This window comes from Pristiophorus japonicus, unplaced genomic scaffold (genome assembly GCF_044704955.1).
Source record: "Pristiophorus japonicus isolate sPriJap1 unplaced genomic scaffold, sPriJap1.hap1 HAP1_SCAFFOLD_799, whole genome shotgun sequence".
Classification (NCBI taxonomy): Eukaryota; Metazoa; Chordata; class Chondrichthyes; family Pristiophoridae; genus Pristiophorus; species Pristiophorus japonicus.
Window position 1 is genome coordinate 135,933 of NW_027254717.1, and position 19,038 is coordinate 154,970.

General features: G+C 50.7%; 1 protein-coding gene across 3 annotated transcripts in view; it reads left to right on the forward strand.

Annotated features, from left to right (window-relative positions):
- Positions 1-19,038, forward strand: part of tonsl (tonsoku-like, DNA repair protein) — an 83,523-nt gene that overhangs the window by 27,387 nt on the left and 37,098 nt on the right. For all 3 annotated transcript variants that reach the window (XM_070874376.1, XM_070874377.1, XM_070874378.1), the window contains exons 10-15: positions 2,188-2,313; positions 8,843-9,029; positions 11,702-11,760; positions 14,889-14,978; positions 15,858-15,930; positions 16,189-16,352. In XM_070874376.1, coding sequence (XP_070730477.1) covers positions 2,188-2,313; positions 8,843-9,029; positions 11,702-11,760; positions 14,889-14,978; positions 15,858-15,930; positions 16,189-16,352 — 699 coding nt within the window. The remainder of the gene's footprint in view (positions 1-2,187; positions 2,314-8,842; positions 9,030-11,701; positions 11,761-14,888; positions 14,979-15,857; positions 15,931-16,188; positions 16,353-19,038) is intronic.

Here is a 19,038-nt window from a genome sequence, read left to right on the forward strand (position 1 = left end):
CAGCATCGAAGCACTGACCACACTCGACCAGCTCTGTTGGGCAGGCCACATTGTTCGCATGCCCGACATGAGACTCCCAAAGCAAGCGCTCTATTCGGAACTCCTACATGGCAAGCGAGCCCCAGGTGGGCAGAGGAAACATTTCAAGTACACCCTCGAAGCCTCCTTGATAAAGTGCAACATCCCCACCGACACCTGGGAGTCCCTGGACAAAGACCGCCCAAAGTGGAGGAAGAGCATCTGGGAGAGCGTTGAGCACCTCAAGTCTTGTCGCTGAGAGCATGCAGCGACCAAGCGGAAGGAGCGTGCGGCAAGCCAGGCTTCCCCACCTACCCTTTCCTTCAACCACTGTCTGTCCCACCTGTGACCGAGACTGTCATTCCCATATTGGACTGTTCAGTTACCTGAAAACTCACTAAAAGTGGACTTTAGAGTGGAAGCAAGTCTTTGTTTTCGAGGGACTGCCGATGATGAAGATGATGGAAGGCACAAGTGATTAAGAGTCAAAAGGCATGATGGTGCGAGGCAAAAGGAGATGGTAATAAGAATCGAATCAAATGAAACTAGATGGGGTGTAAATGGAGATGGCAAAATCATCAACCGCTGACTGCCCATGGTCAGGTCAACAGTGTCTCCAGCGGTCTGACTGTCCATGGTCAGAAATAGTATCTACAGTGGTCTGACTGTCCATGGTCAGATAGACAGTACCTACAGTGGTCTGACTGTCCATGGTCAGATAGACAGTACCTACAGTGGTCTGACTGTCCATGGTCAGATAGACAGTACCTACAGCGGTCTGACTGTCCATGGTCAGATAGACAGTACCTACAGTGGTCTGACTGTCCATGGTCAGATAGACCGTGTCTACAGCGGTCTGACTGTCCATGGTCAGATAGACAGTGTCTACAGCGGTCTGACTGTCCATGGTCAGATAGACAGTGTCTACAGCGGTCTGGCTGTCCATGGTCAGATAGACAGTGTCTACAGCGGTCTGGCTGTCCATGGTCAGATAGACAGTGTCTACAGCGGTCTGACTTTTCCATGGTCAGATAGACAGCGTCTACAGCGGTCTGACTTTTCCATGGTCAGATAGACAGCGTCTACAGCGGTCTGACTTTTCCATGGTCAGATAGACAGTGTCTACAGCGGTCTGACTGTCCATGGTCAGATAGACGAGCTGTCAGCTTGTTAACACCCAACAGGTTCACTCATGTTCTTTAGGGAAGAGAACCTGTCGTTTACCAACACTGGGCCTACAGGTGACTCCAGTCCCACGCCGACATTGTTATCTCTTAACTGCTCTCTGCAGCGGCCTAGTGAGCCCACTCAGTTGTGTTTCTCGGGAATGGGCAATAAATGTTGGCCTTGTCAGCCATGTCCACATCCCAAGAATGAATTTAAAAAGGAGTACATTGGATGCTGTCCCCTTTCGGGGGCTGCATTAAAACTGCTGAACAATAGCCTGTCAAACCTCAAATCCACTTGATTCGCTTCAATGCTTTCCGCTCCATCCAGTGTCTTTTCACCAACAAGGATGATGTGGTTATAACTGGTGTGATATTTGTACACGGACTCTCTGCCCCAACACCTTTTATTGCCCAAAGCTGTACTACGGAGTTCTATCTGAATCAACCTCTGGTCATCAGGTCCACTCCAGGGTTTGTATCAAAATAGGTCAAAAAATAATTCAATCCTGGGGTGTGGGCATCGCTGGAAAGACCAGCATTTATTGCCCGTCCCTACCTGCCCGTGAGAGGGTGGTGTGAGAAGGTGGTGGTGAGCCGCCTTCTTGAACCGCTGCAGTCCGTGTGGTGAAGGTGCTCCCACAGTGCTGTTAGGGAGGGAGTTCCAGGATTGTGACCCAGTGACGATGAAGGAACGGCCGATATATTTCCAAGTCAGGATGGTGTGTGACTGGGAGGGGAACGTGGAGGTGGTGGTGTTCCCCTGGGCCTGCTGCCCTTGTCCTTCTAGAGGGTAGAGGTCGCGGGTTTGGGAGGTGCTGCTGAAGAAGCCTTGGCGAGTTGCTGCAGGGCATCTTGTAGATGGTACTATATGTATTTATTTATATTTATAAATGTTGGGTTAAAGGCCTCAGTATCGTTGGCCGAGGGCCTATTATAAGATGTTACATTGTAGAATGACAGCGCAGTGATGGAAGGATTGTAAATACCGTCTGTGTTGTAGGAGTGCAAGACCTGGCTGAACATGGCTCTGGCCAAGGATGAGGGGGGGCAGCCACACAGTGATCTGGAGGAGTGTTACCGCAACGCACTGCAGTGTGCCGTATGTGCTCAACTACCCAGACTGCAGGTAACTCGCCGCATCAGCCAACCGCGGGCTTGTTTTAGTTACATAACAAGAAATAGGAGCAGGAGTAGGCCATTTGGCCCCTCGAGCCTGCTCCGCCATTTAATAAGTTCATGGCTGATCCGATCATGGGCTCAGCTCCACTTCCCTGCCCGCTCCCCATAACCCTTTACTCCCTTATCGCTCAAAAATCTGTCTATCTCCGCCTTAAATATATTCAATGACCCAGCCTCCACAGCTCTCTGGGGCAGAGAATTCCACAGATTTACAACCCTCTGAGAAGCAATTTCTCCTCATCTCAGTTTTAAATGGGCGGCCCCCTTATTCTGAAACTATGGCCCCGAGTTCTGGATTCCCCCACATCCTCACAGCATCTATTTAGGAGGTAGGCGAGACAACTACCGCCTGCCCCCATCGTATTTACCCCATGTTACCCTCTCACCTGCCACACACACTATCCCTTACCCAAGCCATTCTTCAAGAGCTTGACAGGGAAGATGCTGAGAGGATGTTCCCCCTGGCTGGAGAGTCTAGAACTAGGGGCACAGTCTCAGCATAAGGGGGCGGCCATTTAAGACAGCGATGAGGAAACACATTTTCACTGAGGGTGATGAATCTTTGGAATTCCCTGCCCCAGAGGGCTGTGAATGCTGAATTGTTGGGTATAATCAAGTCTGAGATCGAAGGATTTTTAGACTCTCGGTGAATCGAGGGATATGAAGTTGAGGTAGAAGACCAGCCATGATCTTATTGAATGGCGGAGCAGGCTCGAGGGGCTCCTATTTCTTGTGTTCCCTCCGGCAGTGCTACTGTGTAATTGCTTGCTACGGTTTACACAATAAGGACCTTCCTGCTGCCCTGGGTTTAATTTTAGGCTGAATATAGCGACATCCTCAGTTGTTCTCTGCCCTGCCCCACCCCCCAAGCTCACTGGCTTCATTTTATGCTGGAATCGGTTCTCATTCAAGAGGCTGGGTGGCAACATCTGGTTTTCAGTCAGCACCCAGGGGTGGTTTATTCCCCACCCCCCACTCCCAGCTATTTCTTCCCACTCGGCTGTATTTTTCTGTCCCTCCCTTCGTTTCTCCCCTCGGTTCTCCCCTCGGTTTTCTCTGTTCTCCTTGAAGCCAAACAGGAGGAGGCCATTCGGCCCCTCGAGCCTGTTCCGCCATTCAATCAGATCGCGGCTGATCTGCACCTTAGCCCCATTTACCCGCCTTGGTTCCGTGTCCCTCGATACCCTTACCCAACAAAAATCTATCAATCTCAGATTTGAGAGCTCCAATTGACCTCCAGCATCCACAGGTTGTTTAGGGAAGATAGTTCCAGATTCCCACTGCCCTCTGTGTGAGGAAATGCTTCCTGACATCACCCCTGAACGGCCTGGCTCTGATTTTAAGGTTACACCCCCTTGTTCTGGGCGCCCCCCTCGCCCTTCCCCCTCATGGCGGGTTCTCTTTCCACCCCTCCCTCGGTTCCCCTCACGGCCGTTAACCCCCCCCTTGTTCTTCTGCGCAGTCAGTAGCTGGGTGCCCCTCGCTCACCTTCCTGTGATGGTACATAGAAACAAAGAAACATAGAAAATAGGTGCAGGAGTAGGCCATTCAGCCCTTCTAGCCTGCACCGCCATTCAATGAGTTCATGGCTGAACATGAAACTTCAGTACCCCATTCCTGCTTTCTCGCCATACCCCTTGATCCCCCGAGTAGTAAGGACTTCATCTAACTCCCTTTTGAATATATTTAGTGAATTGGCCCCAACCACTTTCTGTGGTAGAGAATTCCACAGGTTCACCACTCTCTGGGTGAAGAAGTTTCTCCTCATCTCGGTCCTAAATGGCTTACCCCTTATCCTTAGACTGTGACCCCTGGTTCTGGACCTCCCCAACATTGGGAACATTCTTCCTGCATCCAACCTGTCCAAACCCGTCAGAATTTTAAACGTTTCTATGAGGTCCCCTCTCACTCTTCTGAACTCCAGTGAATACAAGCCCAGTTGATCCAGTCTTTCTTGATAGGTTAGTCCCACCATCCCGGGAATCAGTCCAGTGAATCTTCGCTGCACTCCCTCAATAGCAAGAATGTCCTTCCTCAAGTTAGGAGACCAAAACTGTACACAATACTCCAGGTGTGGCCTCACCAAGGCCCTGTACAACTGTAGCAACACCTCCCTGCCCCTGTACTCAAATCCCCTCGCTATGAAGGCCAACATGCCATTTGCTTTCTTAACCGCCTGCTGTACCTGCATGCCAACCTTCAATGACTGATGTACCATGACACCCAGGTCTCGTTGCACCTTCCCTTTTCCTAATCTGTCACCATTCAGATAATAGTCTGTCTCTCTGTTTTTACCACCAAAGTGGATAACCTCATATTTATCCACATTATACTTCATCTGCCACGCATTTGCCCACTCACCTAACCTATCCAAGTCACTCTGCAGCCTCATAGCATCCTCCTCGCAGCTCACACTGCCACCCAACTTAGTGTCATCCGCAAATTTGGAGATACTACATTTAATCCCCTCGTCTAAATCATTAATGTACAATGTAAACAGCTGGGGCCCCAGCACAGAACCTTGCGGTACCCCACTAGTCACTGCCTGCCATTCTGAAAAGTACCCATTTACTCCTACTCTTTGCTTCCTGTCTGACAACCAGTTCTCAATCCACGTCAGCACACTACCCCCAATCCCATGTGCTTTAACTTTGCACATTAATCTCCTGTGTGGGACCTTGTCAAAAGCCTTCTGAAAGTCCAAATATACCACATCAACTGGTTCTCCTTTGTCCACTTTACTGGAAACATCCTCAAAAAATTCCAGAAGATTTGTCAAGCATGATCTCCCTTTCACAAATCCATGCTGACTTGGACCTATCATGTCACCATTTTCCAAATGCGCTGCTATGACATCCTTAATAATTGATTCCATCATTTTACCCACTACTGAGGTCAGGCTGACCGGTCTATAATTCCCTGTTTTCTCTCTCCCTCCCTTTTTAAAAAGTGGGGTTACATTGGCTACCCTCCACTCGATAGGAACTGATCCAGAGTCAATGGAATGTTGGAAAATGACTGTCAATGCATCCGCTATTTCCAAGGCCACCTCCTTAAGTACTCTGGGATGCAGTCCATCAGGCCCTGGGGATTTATCGGCCTTCAATCCCATCAATTTCCCCAACACAATTTCCCGACTAATAAAGATTTCCCTCAGTTCCTCCTCCTTACTAGACCCTCTGACCCCTTTTATATCCGGAAGGTTGTTTGTGTCCTCCTTAGTGAATACTGAACCAAAGTACTTGTTCAATTGGTCTGCCATTTTTTTGTTCCCCGTTATGACTTCCCCTGATTCTGACTGCAGGGGACCTACGTTTGTCTTTACTAACCTTTTTCTCTTTACATACCGATAGAAACTTTTGCAATCCGCCTTAATGTTCCCTGCAAGCTTCTTCTCGTACTCCATTTTCCCTGCCCTAATCAAACCCTTTGTCCTCCTCTGCTGAGTTCTAAATTTCTCCCAGTCCCCGGGTTCGGTGCTATTTCTGGCCAATTTGTATGCCACTTCCTTGGCTTTAATACTATCCCTGATTTCCCTTGATAGCCACGGTTGAGCCACCTTCCCTTTTTTATTTTTACGCCAGACAGGAATGTACAATTGTTGTAATTCATCCATGCGATCTCTAAATGTCTGCCATTGCCCATCCACAGTCAACCCCTTAAGTATCATTCGCCAATCTATCTTAGCCAATTCACGCCTCATACCTTCAAAGTTACCCTTCTTTAAGTTCTGGACCATGGTCTCTGAATTAACTGTTTCATTCTCCATCCTAATGCAGAATTCCACCATATTATGGTCACTCTTCCCCAAGGGGCCTCGCACAATGAGATTGTTAATTAATCCTCTCTCATTACACAACACCCAGTCTAAGATGGCCTCCCCCCTAGTTGGTTCCTCGACATATTGGTCTAGAAAACCATCCCTTATGCACTCCAGGAAATCCTCCTCCACCGTATTGCTTCCAGTTTGGCTAGCCCAATCTATGTGCATATTAAAGTCACCCATTATAACTGCTGCACCTTTATTGCATGCACTCCTAATTTCCTGTTTGATGCCCTCCCCAACATCACTACTACTGTTTGGAGGTCTGTACACAACTCCCACTAACGTTTTTTGCCCTTTAGTGTTCTGCAGCTCTACCCATATAGATTCCACATCATCCAAGCTAATGTCTTTCCTAACTATTGCATTAATCTCCTCTTTAACCAGCAATGCTACCCCACCTCCTTTTCCTTTTATTCTATCCTTCCTGAATGTTGAATACCCCTGGATGTTGAGTTCCCAGCCCTGATCATCCTGGAGCCACGTCTCCGTAATCCCAATCACATCATATTTGTTAACATCTATTTGCACAGTTAATTCATCCACCTTATTGCGGATACTCCTTGCATTAAGATACAAAGCCTTCAGGCTTGCTTTTTTAACACCCTTTGTCCTTTTAGAATTTTGCTGTACAGTGGCCCTTTTTGTTCTTTGCCTTGGGTTTTTCTGCCCTCCACTTTTCCTCATCTCCTTTCTGTCTTTTGCTTTTGCCTCATTTTTGTCTCCCTCTGTCTCCCTGCATAGGTTCCCATCCCCCTGCAATATTAGTTTAACTCCTCCCCAACAGCACTAGCAAACACTCCCCCTCGGACATTGGTTCCGGTCCTGCCCAGGTGCAGACCGTCCGGTTTGTACTGGTCCCACCTCCCCCAGAACCGGTTCCAATGCCCCAGGAATTTGAATCCCTCCCTGCTGCACCACTGCTCAAGCCACGTATTCATCTGCGCTATCCTGCGATTCCTACTCTGACTAGCACGTGGCACTGGTAGCAATCCCGAGATTACTACTTTTGAGGTCCTACTTTTTAATTTAGCTCCTAGCTCCTTAAATTCTTTTCGTAGGACCTCATCCCTTTTTTTACCTATGTCGTTGGTACCAATGTGCACCACGACAACTGGCTGTTCTCCCTCCCATTTCAGAATGTCCTGCACCTGCTCCAAGACATCCTTGACCCTTGCACCAGGGAGGCAACATACCATCCTGGAGTCTCGGTTGCGGCCGCAGAAACGCCTATCTATTCCCCTCACCATCGAATCCCCTATCACTATCGCGCTCCCAATCTTTTTCCTGCCCTCCTGTGCAGCAGAGCCAGCCACAGTGCTATGAACTTGGCTACTGCTGCCCTCCCCTGATGAGTCATCCCCCCCCCAACAGTACTCAAAGCAGTGTATCTGTTTTGCAGGGGGATGACCACAGGGTACCCCTGCACTATCTTTCTTGCACTGCTGGTCTTCCATTCCCTATCTGGCTGTGGACCCTTCTCCTGCGGTAAGACCAACTCACTACACGTGATACTCACGTCATTCTCGGCATCGTGGATGCTCCAGAGTGAATCCACCCTCGGCTCCAATTCCGCAACGCGGACCGTCAAGAGCTCGAGGCAGATACACTTCCCACACACGTAGCGCCCAGGGACACCGGAAGTGTCCCCGAGTTCCCACATGGTACAGGAGGAGCATATCACGTGACCGAGCTCTCCTGCCATGTCTTAACCCTTAGATACCCTTAAATTGGTCGTAACAATGCTAAAGTTCACTTACTGATATAAAAAATAAAAAGAAAAGCTACTCACCAATCACTAGCCAATCACTTACCCCATTGGCTGTGACGTCACTTTTTGATTCCTTTCTACTTCTATTTTGCTTTCTCTCCCGCTGTAGCTGCACCGCTGGGCTTTTGATAGGTCGCTCCCCTCTCACCAACTGCCGCTGAGATTTGGTGCTTGTCGAGCAGTTCTGTGGCACGGCACCGTGGAATTCCAAGGCACTGTGCCCAAACAGCTGTGGCTACACAACAGGCTCAGTGTCTGGGAAGGACAGTTATATTATGCGGGTTAGATCTCCCTTATCCGGCACCACCCCTCGTCCGCCATGATTCCGGCGGCGCATGCGCAGAATGCGGCTGACCTCCACCCCGACTTTGGGGCCGCGCCAACACGCACTGGGGCCACCCCAACACTTTGGGGCGCCGACCTCGCTCCCCGCCCCCTCCCGGACCTCGGCCCGCTGACCTCCCCTCATCCGGCAAAATCCCTTATTCGGCACAGGCCAGGTCCGGATAAGGAAGGTTCAACCTGTAGCAGTGATTAGTAACAGGAGGGGTGGTCTTTATATGTTGTGTAATGATAGAGGGGTCACATCCACCGGCCCGCGATTTCTGTTCCGATCTTATTGTACGAGGCTGGTGAGACCCTGCCCGCAGATCGTTCCCTTGACCTGTGACCTGTAGCCGTGTCGGGCCAGGAGTAACGATGCTGACCACCTCCTCCTCCTCCTCCTCCTCCTCCTCCTCCTCCTCCTCCTCCTCCTCCTCCTCCTCCTCCTCCTCCTCCTCCTCCTCCTCCTCCTCCTCCTCCTCCTCCTCCTCCTCCTCCCTCCTCCCCCCTCCTCCCTCCTCCCTCCTCCCTCCTCCCTCCTCCTCCTCCTCCCTCCAGCTCCGATCGTTGAAGCTTCTTCACTCGGCACAGCAGAAGAGCGGACATCCCGAGGTCAATGCCACTCAGGCCCGGTTGGAGGAACTATCGCGGGCGCAGGGCGGCGAGAGCGGGGACGAGAGCGAGAGCGAGGAGACGGAGAACAGTGAACCCCTGGAAGATAGTGAGCTGGAGCTCTCTGAGAGTGGTACGTGAACCACGGTGCTGATCGGGAGCAGGTTGTCATCATCATAGGCAGTCCTTCGAAATCGAGGCAGACTTGCTTCCACTCTAAGAGTGAGTTCTCGGGTGGCTGTACAGTCCAATACGGGAATTACAGTCCCTGTCCCAGGTGGGACAGACAGTGGTTGAGGGAAGGGGAGGGTGGGACAGATTTGCCACACGCTCTTTCCGCTGCCTGCGCTCAGTTTCTGCACGCTCTCTGCGACGAGACTCGAGGTGCTCAGCGCCCTCCCGGATGCTCTTCCTCCACTTAGGGTGGTCTTTGGCCAGGGACTCCCAGGTGTCGGTGGGGATGTTGCACTTTATCTTTGAGGGTTTGAGGCTTTGCGGGTGTCCTTGTAACGTTTCCTCTGCCCTCCTGGGGCTCGCTTGCCATGTAACAGTTCCGAGTAGAGCACTTGCTTTGAGAGTCTCGTGTCGGGCATGCGGACAATGTGGCCTGCCCAGCGGAGCTGTTAGAGTGTGGTCAGTGCTTCAATGCTGGGGATGTTGGCCTGGACGAGGACGCTGATGTTGGCATCTGTCCTCCCAGGGGATTTGTAGGATCTTGCGGAGACATTGTTGGTGGTATTTCTCCAGCGACTTGAGGTGTCTACTGTACATGGTCCACGTCTCTGACCCATACAGGAGGGCGTGTATCACTACAGACCTGTAGACCGTGAGCTTGGTGGCAGATTTGAGGGCCTGGTCTTGTCGCAGGGTGTATGGGAATTATGTCACCTGTGGATGGGATGTATTAGAGTATATTTCTTATGGAAGAAGTCTTTGTCGAAGAGTATATTTCGTACAGAACAGGTGTGTATATTGCCGAAGAAGGGGTGTGTATACGTATTATAGACAATGTTTCCCGTTTAAAAAAAATAAATAAATAAATTGTGTACGCGGCACCTTTAAGCGGCTGCCCAGCCCATTCCGATTTTCGCGCGCACACGGTCATTCCAGTTGAAAATCCGCCGATTGGCCTGTGCAGGAGTTCCAGACCTCGGCCGCGCAACTCGAGGGGAACATTGATGCTCGAGTCTATTTCCCATGGAGTGGCTGTACCACATACCCTGGATCCATGTCCTGCCGTACATTTACCCCTGTGCTCCCTTCCGCTCCCCTCCACTGAGTCTCATCGCTGCTGAGACATACCATCTACTGATGTAACGCAGGTTAAAGTTCCCCCTCTTCATCCTAGAAACATAGAAAATAGGTGCAGGAGTAGGCCATTTGGCCCTTCGAGCCTGCACCGCCATTCAGTAAGGTCATGGCTGATCATTCACCTCAGTACCCCTTTCCTGCTTTCTCTCCATACCCCTTGATCCCTTTAGCCGTAAGTGCCATATCTAACTCCCTCTTGAATATATCCAATGAACTGGCATCAACAACTCTCTGCGGCAGGGAATTCCACAGGTTAACAACTCTCTGAGTGAAGAAGTTTCTCCTCATCTCGGTCCTAAATGGCTTACCCCTTATCCTTAGACCGTGTCCCCTGGTTCTGGACTTCCCCAACATCGGGAACATTCTTCCTGCATCTAACCTGGCCAGTCCCGTCAGAATTTTATATGTTTCTATGAGTTCTCCTCTCATCCTTCTAAACTCCAGTGAATACAGCCCCAGTCTCTCCTCATGTGTCAGTCCAGCCATCCCGGGAATCAGTCTGATGAACATTCGCTGCACTCCCTCAATAGCAAGAACGTCCTTCCTCAGATCAGGAGACAAAAACTGAACACAATGTTCCAGGTGAGGCCTCACTTAGGCCCTGTACACCTGCAGTAAGACCTCTCTGCTCCTATACTCAAATCCTCTCGCTATGAAGGCCAATATACCATTTGCCGCCTTCATCGCCTGCTGTACCTGCATGCCCACTTCCGGCGACTTATCTGCTGTGTGTGGGTCAGCCTGTCCCCGCGCGGGGGGGCGTGCTGTGTGTGGGTCAGTCTGTCCGCGGGGAGGGGGGAACCTGTGTGTGGGTCAGCCTTTCCCTGGGGGCCCTGCTGTATTTGCTGTGCTTTGGTCTCCTTACCTAAGGAAGGATATACTTGCCATAGAGAGAATGCAACAAAGGGTCACCAGACTGATTCCTGGGATGGGGGGATTATCCTATGAGGAGAGATTGTGTAGACTAGACCTATATTTAGAGTTTAGCAGAATGAGAGGTGATCGCATTGAAACATACAAAATTTTTACAGGGCTTGACAGGGTAAATGCAGGGAGGATGTTTCCCCTGGCTGGGGAGTCTAGAACCAGGGGTCACAGTCTCAGAATAAGAGGTCGGCCATTTAGGGCTGAGATGATGAGAAACTTCTTCACTGAGAGGGTGGTGAATCTTTGGAATTCTCTGCCCCAGGGAGCTATGGAGGCTCAGTCCTTGAGTACATTCAAGACAGAGGTCGATAGATTTTTGAATATTAAGGGAATCGAAGGTTATGGGGAGCAGGCAGGGAAGTGGAGTTGAGGCCAGGATCAGATCAGCCATGGTCTCATTCAATGACGGAGCAGGTTCGAGGGGCCGAATGGCCGACTCCTGTTCCTGGTTCTTATGTGGGTCCCTGGTCACACATTTAACCATTAATTTTAGGCTGTCCGTGCCTGGTCTGTGGGAGCTCTGGCAAGTCTGGGTTGATTTCTTCGTTTATCTATTTTCCTTTCTAGATGAGGATGACCTGGAAGGTTATGATAAGTCGGTGCCAGGACGGAGGAAGATTAACCGGGTAAGTAAGCGTCAAGCTGCCCTGGGCACACTTGGCCTTCCGATTGGAGGCCGTTTTCTGTACTAATCCTACACATACTACCCAGGAGCCCCTCGTGGCCAGTAAAGGACACCCTTAACCTGCACTGGAGCTGAACCCGGGCCCCACAGATGAAAGGACAATGGCTGACCCAGTGCACCGTCCGCTCTCCAAAAAGGACAGAGCTCCAAGTGAATGTGCCAGCTTGCCACGTATAATTATATGAACAATAAATAACACCAGCCCGTGGTGTATATGCACGCACAATGTGTCATAATAAATTCCTATCCTTATTTTCAAATCCCTCCTTGGCCCCACCTCTCCCTATCTCTCTCTCATCTCCTCCAGCCCCACAAACCCTTTCCCCAAGATATCTGCGCTCCTCCAATTCTGCCCTCCTGAGCATCCCTGATTATATTCGCTCAACCATTGGTGGCCGTGCCTTCTGTTGCCTGGGCCCTAAGCTCTGGAATTCCCTCCCTAAGCCTCTCCGCCTCTCTGTTCCGTTAAGACGCTCCTTAAAACCTACCTCTTTGGCCAAGCTTTTATTCACCTACCCTAATATCTCGTGTGGCTCGGTGTCAAATTTTTTCCAATAACTCCTGTGAAATGTCTGTGTGTGTGTGTGTATAGTGTATCTGGTGTATTTGGACTTCCAGAAGGCATTTGACAAGGTGCCACATAAAAGGTTACTGCACAAGATAAAAGTTCATGGGGTTGGGATAATATATTAGCATGGATAGAGGATTGGCTACCTAACAGAAAACAGAGAGTAGGAATAAATGGTTTATTCTCGGGTTGGCAATCAATAACCAGTGGGGTGCCGCAGGGATCAGTGCTATTTACAATCTATAGAAACGACTTGGAAGAAGGGACTGAGTGTAACGTAGCCAAGTTTGCTGACGATACAAAGATGGGAGGAAAAGCAATGTGTGAGGAGGACACAATCTGCAAAAGGACATAGACAGGCTAAGTGAGTGGGCAAAGATTTGGCAGATGGAGTATATTGTTGGAAAGTGTGAGGTCATGCACTTTGGCAGAAAAAATCAAAGAGCAAGTTATTATTTAAATGGAGAAAGATTGCAAAGTGCTGCAATACAGCGGGACCTGGGGGTACTTGTGCATGGAACACAAAAGGATAGTATGCAGGTCCAGCAAGTGATCAGGAAGGCCAATGGAATCTTGGCCTTTATTGAAAAGGGGATGGAGTATAAAAGCAGGGAAGTCTTGCTACAGCTATATAAGCTATTGGTGAGGCCACACCTGGAATACTGTGTACAGTTTTGTTTTCCATATTTACGAAAGGATATACTTGCTTTGGAGGCAGTTCAGAGAAGGTTCACTAGGTTGATTCCGGGGATGAGGGGGTTGACTTATGAGGAAAGGTTGAGCAGGTTGGGCCTCTACTCATTGGAATTCAAAAGAATGAGAGGTGATCTGACCGAAACGTATGAGATTATGAGATTGACAAGGTGAATGCAGAGGGAATGTTTCCACTGATGGGGGAGACTAGAACTAGGGGGCATGATCTTAGAATAAGGGGCCGCCCATTTAAAACAGAGATGAGGAGGAATTTCTTCTCTGTGAGGGTTGTTAATCTGCAGAATTCGCTGCCTCAGAGAGCTGTGGAAGCTGGGACATTGAATAAATTCAAGACAGAAATAGACAGTTCCTTAAACGATAAGGGAATAAGGGCTTAAGGGGAGCGGGCAGGGAAGTGGAGCTGAGTCCATGATCAGATCAGCCATGGTCTTATTAAATGGTGGAACAGGCTCGAGGGGCTGTGTGGCCTTCTCCTCCTATTCCTTATGTTCTTCTTATCTGTGTGTGTGTCATCATCATAGGCAGTCCCTTGGAATCGAGCAAGACTTGCTTCCACTCCTGAAGTGAATTCTTTGGTGGCTTAACAGTCCAATATGAGAGCCACAGACTCTGTCACAGGTGGGACAGATAGTCATTGAGGGAAGGGGAGGGTGGGACTGGTTTGCCGCACGCTCCTTCCGCTGCCTGCGCTTGATTTCTGCATGCTCTTGGCGACGAGACTCGAGGTGCTCAGTGCCTTCTCGAATGCACTTCCTCCACTTATGGCGGTCTTTAGCCAGGGACTCGCAGGTGTCGGTGGGGATGTTGCCCTTTATCAGGGAGACTTTGAGGGTGTCCTTGTAACGTTTCCACTGCCCACCTTTGGCTTGTTTGCCATGAAGGAGTTCCGAGTAGAGCGCTTGCTTTGGGAGTCTCGTGTCTGGCTTGCGGACAATGTGGCCCGCCCAGTGTGGTCAGTGCTTCAAAGCTGGGGTTGTTAGCCTGGATGAGGACGCTGATGTTGGAGCGCCTGTCCTCCCAGGGGATTTGCAGGATCTTGTGGAGACATGGTTGGTGATATATCTCCAGCGACTTGAGGTGTCTTCTGTACATGGTCCATGTCTCTGAGCCATACAGGAGGGCGGGTATTACTACAGCCCTGTAGACCACGAGCTTGGTGACAGATTTGGGGGCCTGGCCTTCAAACACTCTTTTCCTCAGACGGCCGAAGGCTGCACTGGCGCACTGGAGGCGATGTTGAATCTCCGCATCAATGTCTGCCTTTGTTGATGAGGGGCTCCCGAGATATGAAGACACTCTTCTCAATCTTCCTCGCTGCCATGCTCCACCTCACAGTCAACAAGCTCCCCGCTGGAGTGGAACTAAGCTACAGAACCAGTGGGAAGCTGTTCAACCTGCACCGTCTCCAGGCCAGGTCCAAGACCACCCCAACCTCTGTCGTCGAGCTACAGTATGCGGATGACGCCTGCGTCTGTGCACATACAGAGGCTGCACTTCAGGATATAGTCGACGTATTTATTGAGGCGTACGAAAGCATGGGCCTTACACTAAACAGCTCTAAGGCAAATGTCCTCCACCAGCCTGTCCTCGCCGCACAGCACTACACCCCAGTCATCAAGATCCACGGCGCGGCCCTCGACAACTGTGTGTGTGTGTGTGTGTGTGTGTGTGGGCGGTGTATCTGTGTGGTGTGTGTGTGTGTGTTACATAAAACATAATTTGATAGTCCATTTGCCTGTGAGGTGTGCCTGGCCTGACGCGGGTATGTTGCTGTTCTGTGTCTACAGTGGAGCCGCAGGAATGAGAAGGGGGAGACGGTGTTACACCGAGCCTGCATCGAGGGCAACCTGAAACACGTGCAATGCCTGGTGGCGAAGGTAAAGTACTCTCCCCCTGGGGGAAGCTGGCTCTGTTGGAGCTGGGGCTGGTTGTACGGTGTCCCTCCCTGGTGCCGGGCTGTGGTGTATAAGGGCCACTGGGGCCGAGTTGTGAGCTGGGCGATACCCTTCAGCTGTGGATGGCTCCGACTGGTGTTCAGGCCAGAGCCAGCTCGGGGGCCGGGGGTTCAGGGACTGGGGATCCCCGGGGGTTCAGGGGCTGGGGATCCCCGGGGGGGTTCAGGGGCTGGGGATCCCCGGGAGTTCAGGGACTGGGGGTTCCAGGGACTGTGGGTCCTGGGGGTTCAGGGACTGTGGGTCCCGGGGGGTCCAGGGACTGTGGGTCCCGAGGGTTCCAGGGACTGTGGGTCCCGGGGGTTCCAGGGACTGTGGGTCCCGGGGGTTCCAGGGACTGTGGATCCCGGGGCTTCCAGGGACTGTGGGTTCCGGGGCCGGGGGTCCAGGGGCCGGTGGGGTCCAGCGGCTGGGGGTCCTCGGTGGTTCAGGGGCTGGGGGTCCCTGGGGGTCCAGGGGCCGGTGGGGTCCAGCGGCTGGGGGTCCTCGGTGGTTCAGGGGCTGGGGGTCCCGGAGTAGTAGACTGGTTTCCAAGCGATGTTTGCACTGTGCCGCTTTGAAATGCCCCCACCCTTCCGTACAGGGAAGGGCCATCGCTGCGGGCTCTGCAGAGGAACAGAACCTTTCCTTCTCCACTGCCCGATCCCGCCCAATCAGCAGAGTGCAGGAAAACGCAGCATTTTTTAAAGTTTGAAATCATTATCGCCTGGTGCTAATTTTTCAACCGTTACGTTATCGCCCCCCCCTGTTATTTCTGGGTGACTATGAGCCAGTTTCGATGATTTCCAACTGCTGTTGTTTCAGGGCCACCCCTTGAATCCCCGAGATTACTGCGGCTGGACACCGCTGCACGAAGCCTGCAACCACGGCCATCTGGGTGAGTCTTCCTTCATGGCAGTAACGGTACGGAGAGTCGGTGTGGGGGGGGTCACACACAGACCAGTGTCAGTGTGGGGGGGGTCCACACGGACCGGTGTCAGTGTGGGGGGGGGTCCACACGGACCGGTGTCAGTGTGTGGGGGGTCCACACGGACCGGTGTCAGTGTGGGGGGGGGCCACTGGTCACTGGAATTGCAAGAGCTGAGCCCTGACCCATCGCTCGGTGATTATAAACCTCTGCTCTTGTGTTCCCCAGAAATTGTCCGCTTGCTGTTGGATCATCAGGTGAACGTGAATGATGCCGGGGGCCCTCACTGTGAGGGGATCACCCCCCTTCACGATGCCATCACCTGCGGCAACTTCCAGGTCGCCGAGCTGCTGATTAGAAATGGAGCGAGTGTCACAGCCAAGACCACCGGGGTAAGGGGCTGTGACAGAGAGAGACCCCGGGGTAAGGGGCTGTGACAGAGAGAGACACCGGGGTAAGGGGCTGTGACAGAGAGAGACCCCGGGGTAAGGGGCTGTGACAGAGAGAGACCCCGGGGTAAGGGGCTGTGACAGAGAGAGACCCCGAGGTAAGGGGCTGTGACAGAGAGAGACCCCGGGGTAAGGGGCTGTGACAGAGAGAGACCCCGGGGTAAGGGGCTGTGACAGAGAGAGACCCCGGGGTAAGGGGCTGTGACAGAGAGAGACCCCGGGGTAAGGGGCTGTGACAGAGAGAGACCCCGGGGTAAGGGGCTGTGACAGAGAGAGACCCCGGGGTAAGGGGCTGTGACAGAGAGAGACCCTGGGGTAAGGGGCTGTGACAGAGAGAGACCCCGGGGTGAGGGGCTGTGACAGAGAGAGACCCCGGGGTGAGGGGCTGTGACAGAGAGAGACCCCGGGGTGAGGGGCTGTGACCGTGTGGGACACCGGAGTAAGAACATAAGAAATAGGAGCAGGAGTAGACCATACTGCCCCTCAACCCTGCATCGCCATTTAATACCATCATGGCTGATCCGATCATGGACTCAGGTTCACTTTCCTGCCCGCTCCCCATAACCCCTTAATCCTTTATCAGTTAAGAAACTGTCTATTTCTGAGTTAAATTTATTCAATGTCCCGGCTTCCACAGCTCTCTGAGGCAACGAATTCCACAGATTTACAACCCTCAGAGAGAAGAAATTTCTCCTCATTTCAGTTTTAAATGGGCGGCTCCTTATTTAAGATCATGCCCTCTGGTTCTAGTCTCCCCCATCAGTGGAAACATCCTCTCTGAATCCACCTTGTCAAGCCCTCTCATTGTCTTATACGTTTCGATAAGATCACCTCTCATTCTTCTGAATTCCAGTGAGTAGAGGCCCAACCTACTCAACCTTTCCTCATAAGTCAACCCCCTGATCCCTGGAATCAACCTCGTGAACCTTCTCTGAACTGCCTCCAAAGCAAGTGTATCCTTTCGCAAATATGGAAACCAAAACTGCACGCAGTATTCCAGGTGTGGCCTCACCAATACCCTGTATAACTATAGTAAGACTTCTCTGCTTTTATACTCCATCCCCTTTGCAATAAAGGCCAAGATTCAATTGGCCTTCCTGATCACTTGCTGGACCTGCATACTAACCTTTTATGTTTCATGCACAAGGACCCCCAGGTCCCGCTGTACTGCAGCACTTTGCAATCTTTCTCCATTTAAATCATCATCATAGGCAGTCCCCCGAGTCGAGGATGACTTGCTTCCACGTTAAAAAGTTCACAGGTGTTTCATTGAAGGACGTAAAATTCCAGATCCCAAACTAAATCGTGAAGGGTGGAAGATGCCTGTGCGTGGATTTTTTTAACATGGTGGCCATTGCACACCAGCCACCACACGGGTCCATTGAAAAAATAACTCGCTCTTTGATTTTTTTTCTGCCAAAGTGCATGACCTCACACTTTCCAACATTATACTCCATCTGCCAAATTTTTGCCCACTCACTTAGCCTGTCTGTGTCCTTTTACAGATTTTTTGTGTCCTCCCCACACATTGCTTTTCCTGCCATCTTTGTGTCATCCGCAAACTAGGCTACATTACACTCAGTCCTATCTTCCAAGTCATTAATATAGATTGTAAATAGTATTGGTCCCAGCACTGATCCCTGTGGCACCCCACTAGTTACTGATTGTCAACTCGAAAATGAACCATTTGTCCTGACTCTCTGTTTTCTGTTAGCCAATCCTCTTTCCATGCTAATATATTACCCCCCAACTTTTATCTTGTGCAGTAACCTTTTATGTGGCACCTTGTCAAATGCCTTCTGGAAGTCCAAATACACCACATCCACTGGTTCCCCTTTACCCACCCTGTTCATTACATCCCAAACATGGCAAACATTTAAAGATCACATGGATGAATTTCAACAATTGTATATCCCTGTCTGGAGTAAAAATAAAACTGGGAAGGTGGCTCAACCGTTTGCAACAAGGGAAATTAAAGATAGTGTTAAATCCAAGGAAGAGGCATATAAATTGGCCAGAAAAAGCAGTAAACCTGAGGACTGGGAGGATTTTGTAATCAGTAAAGGAGGATGAAGGGTTTAATTAGAAGGGGGAAAATAGAGTATGAGAGGAAGCTTGCTTTGAACATAAAAACTGACTGCAAAAGCTTCTATAGATACGTGAAGAGAAAAAGATTAGTGAAAACAAACGTAGGTCCCTTGCAGTCAGATTCAGGTGAATTTATAATGGGGAACAAAGAAATGGCGGACCAGTTAAACAAATACTTTGGTTCTGTTTTCACAAAGGAAGACACAAATAACCTTCCGGAAATACTGGGGGCCCGAGGGTCTAGTGAGAAGGAGGAACTGAAGGATATCCTTATAAAGCGGGAAATTGTGTTAGGGAAATTAATGGGATTGAAGGCCGATAAATCCCTGGGGCCTGATAGTCTACATCCCAGAGTACTTAAAGAAGTGACCATAGAAATAGTGGATGCATTGGTGATCATTTTCCAACAGTCTATCAACTCTGGATCAGTTCCTATGGACTGGAGGGTAGCTAATGTAACACCACTTTTTAAAAAAGGAGGGAGAGAGAAATCAGGTAATTATAGACCGATTAGCCTGACATCAGTAATGGGGAAAATGTT